Source organism: Myxocyprinus asiaticus, chromosome 5, assembly GCF_019703515.2.
Source record: "Myxocyprinus asiaticus isolate MX2 ecotype Aquarium Trade chromosome 5, UBuf_Myxa_2, whole genome shotgun sequence".
In the NCBI taxonomy this organism is placed as follows: Eukaryota; Metazoa; Chordata; class Actinopteri; order Cypriniformes; family Catostomidae; genus Myxocyprinus; species Myxocyprinus asiaticus.
The window spans coordinates 7,377,511-7,388,503 of record NC_059348.1 but is presented as its reverse complement, the minus strand read 5'-3'; the positions used below and the strand labels follow the sequence as shown (position 1 = coordinate 7,388,503).

The following is a 10,993-nucleotide window of genomic DNA, read 5'->3' as shown; positions in this document are numbered from 1 at the left end:
AATTCTTGGGTGCAGTTCCGATCAACATAGCAGTCGTGACAGTGATGAGACATATACCAATTTACAATAACATCAAATTAACACAACACAATTTAAACATCTGTTATACATAATTACACTCAACTTAAAACATCAAATTAACACAACACAATTTAAACATCTGTTATACACATAATTACACTCAACAATATACAAATAATAACATACACTGTACAGTATACAATATGCTGTTTTTGTTTTTGTTTTTTTTACTATATAGATACACATTATTCAATAAAAATTAAAAATTAAAATATATATAAAAAGTATATATATATATATATATATATATATATATATATATAGAATGTACAGTATTGTACTGTATTGACATTCAGGCTGTCGGTTGATAGTCAGTTGTTAAGAGAGACATAATATTAGTAATATAATTTATGACAGTCCGGTGTGAGATAAAAGAGTAATAAAGTGCAGGGCTGATGTATTTTGATCGTGAGAGATCAAAAGTTCAAAAGTCTGATTGCTTGGGGGAAGAAGCTATCATGGAGTCGGCTGGTGCGGGTCCTGATGCTGCGATACCGCGATACCGATATAGATTCATCTAAACCATTAATAATTGGGGATTTCTCCTCTTGAGCTGTGTGAGTTGAACACAGACAAAATTAACTTTAAAACGGGGTAAATACCTAATTCAAATGCATCCTATTTATACATTAAATCACTGTAGTAATGTATATCCACAACATATATGTAATATAACAACTTACACCTGCACAATGAACAGGCTAGTCAGAATATGCATAATTTTCGTTGCGTAACTTGCTTTGTGAATACACTTTCCGTAAGAAACACGCTACATGCAATGTAATATCCTTTCACAGAAAATTAATAACTCTCTAAAGTATGAAGGATTAGTTACAGTAGGCTAACTTCTAAAAAGTAGCTAATACTTCAGTCTATTCATTATTATTTTACAAGCTCCTTTATTTCACAAGGACAGTAGGCAATAAGCGAGGAGCCGAGGCAGGTGTGTTAAGATCCATGTGCAGTTTTATTAACAGTATAAATATTAAAACAAAAGTAGCAAAATAAAAAAAATAAATAAAAAAAGGCAAGCAATAGTTCGATGCACAGGTAAACAGTCCAGAAAGGCTAACAAACAAAGTAAATCCGACAGGCAGAGGTGTAATCCGGTAAACAGGCAATAAATCCACAAAAACTCACAAGTTGGCTGGGAAACACGAGAAACAGGCAGGAGTCAAAACAATAAGAGTCATGGGTAAATAACGCTCAGAAATGTTGACAAGGCAAACAAGACTTCGCACTGAATGTGAGAAAACAGGGAACTTAAATAACCAGAGTTAATGTGATACAGATGTGAGAGTAATCAGTCTGAGCGGAGGATTATGGGAAATGTAGTTCGTGAGATATTAATACTCAGGGGATGGCGAACTCTGGCAGCGTACAGGAGAGGTAGCAGGCACCGCAGGTGTAACAATAGTATAGTATAGTTAAGTTTGATACCGAAATGTTTGAATATTTGATTAAAGTTTGGTCTGTTACAGTTTGACATTTTTTGTCCATTTTGCACATCATCGTCAACTAAAATATTTTATTTTCTTTGACTAAAATGATATGTAATTTTTGTCAGACTAAAACTGCCTAAAACTAATGAATATGAGATGACGAAATATTGACTAATTTTAAAGGACATTTTTGTCAAAAGACTAAAACTATGACTAAAACAAAAAACTGTGAAAACATTAACACTGATGGGAGACTTCTTTCATTGCATCAGCCTTCTGGGAGTCTATTCGATGGTGACGTGCTGTTCAGAGGAGCCAACTGGAGATGGAGAATCAGCAGATGAATAAGCCAGGTGGAGTCTTGTAGTACTACACAGGTTGTACCAGAGTGCTATGGTTGCCAGAGGCAGTTCCCGGCAGAAAAGATGTTAACGAGCGTTAGATTTTGTGGAAAACAAAGACTAAATGGTGAATGCTCAAAATGTAGACTCAAACTTGACACTTCAACGTTAAATTAGACTCGTTCTTCAAATCAGGTTCTCAAGTTAGACTCAATGTTTTGCTTGTGTACAGAGAGTTTTAAACTTCTGGTGGGCCATGCCCTCCAAAAGGGCTGTAGCCAATCAGAAGTTAACTTGGAAGGAGGGCATAGCCAGTTCGCTCCTCCTCCTGAATTAATTCACATTCCTTTTAATTTCTGTTCTGGCTATGCTCAATTTCAGTTATTAATTTATAATCAGAAAACAAATGTCAGCTATCAAAAATTGTCCAACATTGGCAGTTTGGTCATGTAATTCCAAACACATAGATATAAAATATGCTGGGTTTGTGAGACAGCGTTTCAAAATGACACGCAAATCTGATCAAACATAATAAGGATACACTTAATATGGATACAATTGCATTGTTATAATCATTCACATGGTTACAACAGGAATAACATTAAATTGATAATCATTAACATGGTTATAACACAGATAATATTACATTGATATATTCTAGAGAAGATATATTGTAGGAACCACCTCCATGGTTGTGAACATGGGCAGAGACTTGGGAACGACCTCCGTGGTCGTGAACACCAGCAGAGACTTGGGAACAACCTCTGTGGTTGTGAGTACAGGCAGAGACTTGGGAACGACCTTTGTGGTCGTGAATATGGGCAGAGACTTGGAAACGACCTCTGTGGTCATGAACATGGGCAGAGACTTGGGAACGGAGCAGACTCAGACTTGGCTGTGACTTGGCATGGAGCAGACTCAGGCATGGTTGTGACAAGGCACGGAGCAGACTCAGGCATGGTTGTGACAAGGCACGGAGCAGACTCAGGTGTGGCTGTGACAAGGCACGGAGCAGACTCAGGTGTGGCTGTGACAAGGCACGGAGCAGACTCAGGTGTGGCTGTGACAAGGCACGGAGCAGACTCAGGTGTGGCTGTGACAAGGCACGGAGCAGACTCAGGTGTGGCTGTGACAAGGCACGGAGCAGACTCAGGTGTGGCTGTGACAAGGCACGGAGCAGACTCAGGTGTGGCTGTGACAAGGCACGGAGCAGACTCAGGTGTGGCTGTGACATGGCATGGAGCAGACTCAGACTTGGCTGTGACATGGCGTGGAGCAGACTCAGACTTGGTTGTGACATGGTGTGGAGCAGATTCAGACTTGGCTGTGAAATGGTGTGGAGCAGATTCAGACTTGACTGTGACATGGCATGGAGCAGACTCAGACTTGGCTGTGAAATGGTGTGGAGCAGATTCAGATTTGACTGTGACATGGCATGGAGCAGACTCAGACTTGGCTGTGACATGGCATGGAGCAGACTCAGGCGTGGAATCTGGGATCAGGGTAGGGAGAAGAGGAACCTCTGAAGCTAGAGCTTCTAATGTTAACCTCACATGTTCCTCCCTCGCGTAGTCTCCTGTCTTCGTCAATTCCCTCCACCGGTGAGCTGTTAGTCCGATCCGGTAAATTGACTTGAGATGGGAGTCAGCAAATCCTGTGACACTGGCAATGGCGCTGAAACGAAGGGAGTATTCCTTTATGGGTAAATCTGCCTGGCTCAAGTGGGTATATAAAGCTGCTAGATCCATCTTGTATGTTGAGAGACAGGAGACGTAGGATCTAAGTGCAGGCTTTAATAAAAAATTATGACAGTCAAAACAACAAATGGGAACTCAACACAACAACAAACAAGAACTGACAAGGGAATGCAAAAACTAGAGGGTATATATACACAAACAAGAGCTAATGAGTGAATGAAAAACAGGTGAGAACAATCAGGAACAGAAGGCAGTGATGAGGGCAGTGCATGATGGGAAACGTAGTTTGGCGAAACACTTCAAAATAAGCCACTTTATTTTGATGGTCCCAAATAGATATTTAACTGGCTATAAGTGACTTATCAACTGGCTTGCTATAGCTAGTAAACAGTGTTTCAGCAAACATTCAGTAGACTTTCAGTAGCCTGTATATAGATCTCTATTAATGACCAACTTACATTATTGTTGAGAACATCAGTTCATTAAAAGGTAATTAATAAAGATCTATATACAGGCTAGTGAAAGTCTACTGAATGTTTGTTGAAACACTGTTTACTAGCTATAACAAGTCAGTTGATAAATGTAAGTAGGTCATTAATAGAGATCTATATACAGGCTACTGAAATTCTACTGAATTTATTTAAAATTTATTTAAAAATTTTAAATAAAAAAGCCAGGAAGGCAAGAGAGGCAAATCCTGCAGGTCACCAAAGAGGGGTGTTTGAATAGTTGTGTTTAAGAATTTTATAGTATTTTTTTTTTTTTGAGAGAGAGCTCTGTGTTTATAAAGGCCTTGTGTTTGTAAAAAGTGTGAAAGTTTCTGTGTCTGTGAGAGTGTTTGTGTCTGTGTTTGAAAGTGTGTGAAGTGTGACTGAAGTGCAATTGCGTATGGAAGTGTAAGACTGAGTACAAATATGAGCCCAGTAGAGGGACTGGAATGTATGATGTGTCCTTAAAATAAAAGGAACACAAAGTGTATGTTATAGGAGTCCTATAAATAAGAAGACAAGTGTGAATTTGAATGAAATATGAGCCCTAAAAATAAAAAAAAATATTTTTTAAAGGGACACGATGAATGGAGTAAATGTCTAATAAAGAAGGATTGTCTTTTATATGTTGAATGAATGTTGGGAATGAAAGTCTATCTCTTGTGAAAATTTGGAAAGGAATTTCCTTTGTTAACACAGGGAAAACTAAAATGTTTCAAGATATTGGCATTGTAGATTATTCTAGAAGCAAATAAATTAAAGCAGTAAGATATAAGTTTATCCTCTAAATTTAATGATTTATCTAAATGAATTGTGATAAAATCATTTTTCATTCTTTACATGCCAAGTAAATATAACAGTGAAAGAAATAAAGACTCAGCTAATCTAAGAAAAAACAGCTGTTATTGTGATTTGGCACTATTTGGATACAGAGTGATCCTAAAAGTAAATTGACAACATGTAGAAAATTTGGACATGTATGTGGCATAATAATTATTAAAGTGCATGTTATAGAAGAAGAAAAGGGAAATTGGTTGATAAATAAATGAAAAAAAAAAATGTTTAATTTCTTTGGGAAGATGATGTTATTCGAACAAATACAAATTGTTACAAAAACTGATACATTGGTAAATTTGTAAGGGTTTGTTGTATTATAGGAAAAATCATGGCAGCCACTCCTGTGGACAAATTAAAGATTAAAATATCCATTGTGTAGAGAACTCATAAATAAGCTCTCAAGCAAATGGCAAAAGAGAACAAAGATATGATGACAAAATGGCCAAAGGAAGGGATATCTGCTGTAGCGTTGTGTGAGAAAATTGAAACTTTGATAAAAAATTATAAAACTAAAGATAAGAGTAAAAAAGTAAAAAAAGACATGTGCTAGCACTGAAAGGAGAAGATTCTAAGAAAAGATATAAGACTGGCAAGAAAAATACTGAAGGATGCAGAAAAAGAGATAAGTAAAAAAGGAGAGGTCCTTGTCAAATCACCTCCATATGTGCCCTCAGAAGGTCAGTTCCTAATACTCAAGGGAACTGTAGAAGTTTTAGGAGAAATGCAGATGGAGGGTCGTGTGGAGTTAGAAAATAAAGAAAAACAAGGCTGGGATCAAGAAGGGAAAGGATAGAAAAAATGAGAGAAACAGAAAAATTAATATGAGACACAGATAAATTGGTGAGAAATAAAAGTAGACTATTAGACAGTAGGGAGAGAAAAAGTGAAAAGTGGGCACAGGGAAGAGAAAAGGGCTACAAATCAGACTCCTGTTAATGTGTTAGGGAGAGATGCATTATGTAAATTGGGAATGTTTTTTGGAATTGCAATAATGATAGGAGGACTATTGTTTTGTTGTGTACTTTATTGAGGTCACTAGTTATCAAAGCCATGGTTAAGCAAATGGAAATGTAAGATGTCAAGGAAATGAGGAAGAGAAATTAAAAAGAAAGGTGAAAATGACTAATAAGAAAATTATATTTTGTAACTTGAGTATGAAAAGTAAACCATACATGCATTTTCTTAGGTTTGTTCTGTGACCAATCATGCCAGATAATATGGAAAATAAAGTCCCAACCTCCAATAAGGAGGCAGAACTAAGCAAACGTTGTAAACAGTTTTGCTCAGATGCTCTGATATCTAACAAAATAGAAGTTTACTCGCGCTAGAAGTTCTGATTTGAAGATGTAAGAAATATCTTGGACCTATTTGATTGTAAAAATTATTGATAATGCTAAGGAAAAAATTAGTGATTAGTAGTAAGTGAAACCCATGAAGAAACATTAAGATTAAAATTGAACATCATAAATAACTTCATACTCATGCATCTAGTCTTTGATACTAACTATGTTGTATTTCTGTTATCATCATTATGTGTATGTTGTTTCATTAACTCAGTCTGGAACCAGTCTCTCACCATTGCAGATGGCTAGGCCAGATGATTTATTAAGCTGATAATACTGCAGGAAGAAGTCCGGAGAAAAAACACTGAGAATGATGTGGGCTTTTATACGATTGATCCTCCCACTCATATGACTGCTGGTAATCATTACTGATTTAACATTTCAAATGTGGATTCAAATCTCTCTGGATAAGTTGATTTCAGTCTTATACCATCAATGAGATGTATAATTTACCAGACTGCCATCAATGGGTTGAATACCCAGGTCTAAATTGTTCTGAGGGTCTAAATTTAAATCCAGCATCTAACCGCTGATTTATTGATTTAAAGAGTAAATATTACAAACTGATGGCAAAGTTAGAGTTACCTATTGGATTGGTTACTCCCCCAAATTTTCCAGAGAGTACCCTCACTTTAAAGAAAAAGGTTAGTGGGTGCTACAAAGAGTTGATTGAGTTTCTTTTTCTTGTAAACTATTTCTATTTGGAGATTAATCCATGAAAGTATCACTTTAGAGGCCTACAGTTTCTGCACTGTGAATCTTGGTTTTGCCATTTAACTGAATCATTTTTCAAAAAATGCTGAGAAGTATAAAAGAATAATAACTGAAAAATCTTATTGTTAAATGATGCTGAAACAGTAAATAATTTTTTTTTTTTTTAAAACAAAAAAACAAAAAACAAGAGAATGAAGGGAAAAAGAAAGTTGTATTAAATGTAAAGAGAATGTTGGGGAAAGAAAGGCAAAGGTTGTGTTTTACTAAAGATTTGATCATTTTTGTTTTAGGGATCATTTGGGAAATCATGCAAGATAAACAGTTGTGAAAAAAGACAGAGATTATTTTCACAATATTGCATTCGATCTTGTTCTGCTCAACTAACAGAATTAAAATCTCTTACTACTGCATGTCAGTTATAGACAAACAGTTGACATTTTCACTGACTTGGCTTATGCTCATGGTGTTTGACATCTATTTGAAGCAATATGTAAACAAAAAGGTTTTAGAAAAAGTAATGGAAGCTTCATTTAACATGCAGAACAGATTGAACAGTTGATTTCTGCAATGATGTTACCTAAAAGATTGGCTATCATTAAATGTCAAACCCACAAAAAGGGCAATGACTTTGTCATTAAGGGAAATAATGCTGTGGAGTTAGAAGCCAAGAAGGCTTCTGGCTGTCAATTGAAGTATTATTGAATCACATATGAACATACTACATAGGAAAATAGGGATGCATAGAAAATTCACAAGGTATATGGCATTCTCATGAAGGACAGATTGTTGCATAAACTACATTTCTCAATGTTTTTATTTACGATGCGCATGGTTTGACCATTGTGCGAGGGGGGAAGTGATAAGTGATAAGGAAAATTAAACAGCAGGGATATTGGTCTCCATACTTATATGCAAGGATAGACAATTTCTGTCCACATGTGAAGTCTTTACTCAAAACAATGTCAGAAAAGAAATAAAAACACCTACAGGTCACATTCCAGTACCAGAAGGACCATTCAAGCATTTGGTTATGTATTATGTGGACATGATAAAGAAAGTGCATGGAAAGCATTATATGCTTGTAGTAATATTTTTATCAAGTTAAATATAAATTAATCAAGTATAATCAATGTAAATATAGCCATTTTTGTCTACAATTATTTCTAAAGGTCAAGCATGGATTTTACTGTGTGTTTGGGTGTGTTTAGAGGCCTGTGGGAATGAGGCCCCTGAAAATGGAATGTGTAATCACATATGGTACTCATAAATGGTAAACTTGAGTCTCATGTTTTGACACTAGAGAAAATATAGGATAAGGCCCCTTAAAGAGGTTCCAGATGGAGAGGGTCCTCTCTCATAGTTTAATGTTCTCTAAACAGACTAAAGACACAGAACAAAATGTATGGGGTGTATTGGTCACGCCCTAGGTGAATATGTGTATATAGGCCTGTTTGAATACAGAAAGTCAGTTGTGCTGGGAGCAACTCGGCTTTGCTATCTCTAATAATAAAGTCTATCTTCTGGCATCAAAACCCTAAGACTTCAAGAGTGATGTTTCACAGAGGTGGCAGAAGCCACAACACTGTTCGAGGAAACTGAATTTTTTTTTTTTTGTGATGGCTCCGCTAGCGGCTGGAGCTTGTTTTGTGGAGAAACACACCTTTGGGACAGTTTTCTGAATGAATCTACATGTTATTTGTGTTTATTCTGCCTAATGGCTGGAGTTTGTTTTATAGATTATCTTCTGTTATGTAATTCTATCTCACAAAATTTGTATAGAAACACCATACTTGAGCAATCCGATGGCAAAGTTGTCGCTGGGCTTCTCGTAGGCACGCATGGACTGTTTGAGTTTAGAGGGATAAACGCCAGTTGGTGCTGTCGTGCGCGGGGTTAATTCTCACATTTTTCTTTTTTCGGTTTCAAGTTCGGGGTTTACTGTTGCACTAATGTTGGAATGTGGTCTTTAAAATTATATTTTTGACACACAATCTATTTTTTCTCATATGTCAAAATGTCAAATGTTAAAATGAATGGATTATCTCTCTCCAAGTGGAATGTGAATGGGTTGGGGCACCCCATAAAAAGAAGGAAGGTTATTTCTTTTCTTAAACGAAAGAAATTTGATATAGTGTTTCTTCAAGAAATGCATCTTTCCCTGCAGGAAGCTGAAAAATTTGGGAAGATATGGGGTGGACATGTTTTCTTTAGTGCTGGCTCGAGTAAGAGCAGGGGAGTCATTACATTGTTAAGTAAACATCTACAATTCAAATGTCTCAAACAGATTAAAGATAAATTAGGGAGTCATTATAGCAGAAATTCAGGGGCAAAGGTTGATTTTGGCTAAAATTTACACACCTAACTCTAATGATCAGGGTTTTTTCATAGATCTTGAAGGGATGTTGCAAGCTGCTGGCACCCCTATTGATATAATATTGGGAGGAGACTTTAATATTTTGATGGATTCAGTCCTTGATCATAGTGAAGCAAAAGTGTGCAAGCCCCCTAGAGCAAAAGTGATGCTTCAAAGGGTGTGTAAAAATCTTGATCTTACAGATATTTGCAGACTTTTGAACCCATCTGGTAGGGACTATAAATTTTTTTCATCAGTCCATAAGATTTATTCTAGAATAGATTTTTTTTTTTAATATCTAGTCCCTCATTTCATCTGTTGTTGATTGCTCAATTGGAAACATCTTAGTCTCAGATCACACTCTGGTGAGTTTAGATGTGTTGCCACATATGGAGAAAAAGAAATCATATAGTTGGCGCTTTAATGTATCCCTTTTGCAAAATCCTGATTTCCAACAAATGTTAAAGGCTGAAATCAATGTTTATATGGAGACCAACTGGTCTTCAGTATCCTCTGTTGGCATGGCTTGGGAGGAACTTAAGGCGGGGTCGGATTATACAGTATGCCTCACTCATCAAAAAATCCAAAGCATGAGAACTCGTGGAGTTGGACGGGAATATTATAAGTGCAGAGGCAGAGCTGAAGCACCGAATGTCGTCTGATGGCCTCAGAGTATTGACCCGATTGAAATACAGACATAGTACTATTTTGTCACGGAAGGTGGAGTTTTGGTTATTCAGGGCAAGAAAGTAATATTTTGAGTTGGGGGACAAAGCAGGGAAGCTTTTGTCTAGATATATAAAGCAGAGATAGTCTTTTTCTACCATTCCCTCAGTGAAATCTGCTGGTGGTGAAACTTTTACCATGGCCATTGATAATGATAATGCTTTTAAAGATTTCTATCTTGATCTCTATAGTTCCATGTCTTCGTCTGCTGATGAAGATATTATACATTTTGTGGAACCATTAGAACTCCCTAAACTGATGACTTAACAAAAAAATTATCTTGATTCTGAGATAACCTTGGAGGAGCTTGGCGAGGTAATTAAGGCCTTGCCTACAGGCAAGGCTCCGGGGCCAGTTGGCTTTGCCGCTGAGTTTTTTAGATCTTATGCTACAGAACTGGCTCCACTTTTGCTAGAATTTTATATGGAATCATTAAAGAATGGAAAGCTTCTGCCAACCATGATGCAAGTCCGGATCAGTCTGATTCTTAAAAAGACAAAGATACAAGAGAGTGAATGAGTTACCACCCAATTTCCCTGATCCAGCTAGATGTAAAAATATTGCCAAAAACTTTGACTTATCGATTAAGTAAACTTATAACATCTCTTATACAGCTCTTCTGATATAAGAGACCAAGCCTATTAGGCGTTTCATCAATATCATGTAGTCAGTGGCAAATGATCAGACTCCGGTCGCTGCCATCTCACTTGATGCCAAAAGGCATTTGATACTGTAGAATGGAATTATCTTTTTAAGATTTTGGAAATATACGGGTTCGGGAATACCTTTATTGGATGGATTACGTTACTATATAGACACCCGGTAGCGGCGGTAAAAACAAATGGATTAATTTCAGATTATTTTACTCTGGATAGGGGCACCCGGCAGGGTTGCCCTCTTTCCCCATTATTGTTCTGTCTTGCCCTGGAACCATTAGCAGCCGCGATAAGAAGGGAAGATGATTTTCCAGG

The 10,993-nt window shown here is 36.7% G+C and overlaps 1 protein-coding gene across 2 annotated transcripts in view; it reads right to left on the bottom strand.

The window, feature by feature from the left end:
• Positions 1-393: 393 nt before the first annotated feature.
• Positions 394-10,993, bottom strand: part of LOC127440840 (gastrula zinc finger protein XlCGF7.1-like) — a 50,403-nt gene continuing 39,803 nt past the window's right edge. For both annotated transcript variants that reach the window (XM_051697812.1, XM_051697815.1), the window contains one exon: positions 394-3,654. In XM_051697812.1, coding sequence (XP_051553772.1) covers positions 2,713-3,654 — 942 coding nt within the window. In that variant the 3' untranslated portion in view covers positions 394-2,712. The remainder of the gene's footprint in view (positions 3,655-10,993) is intronic.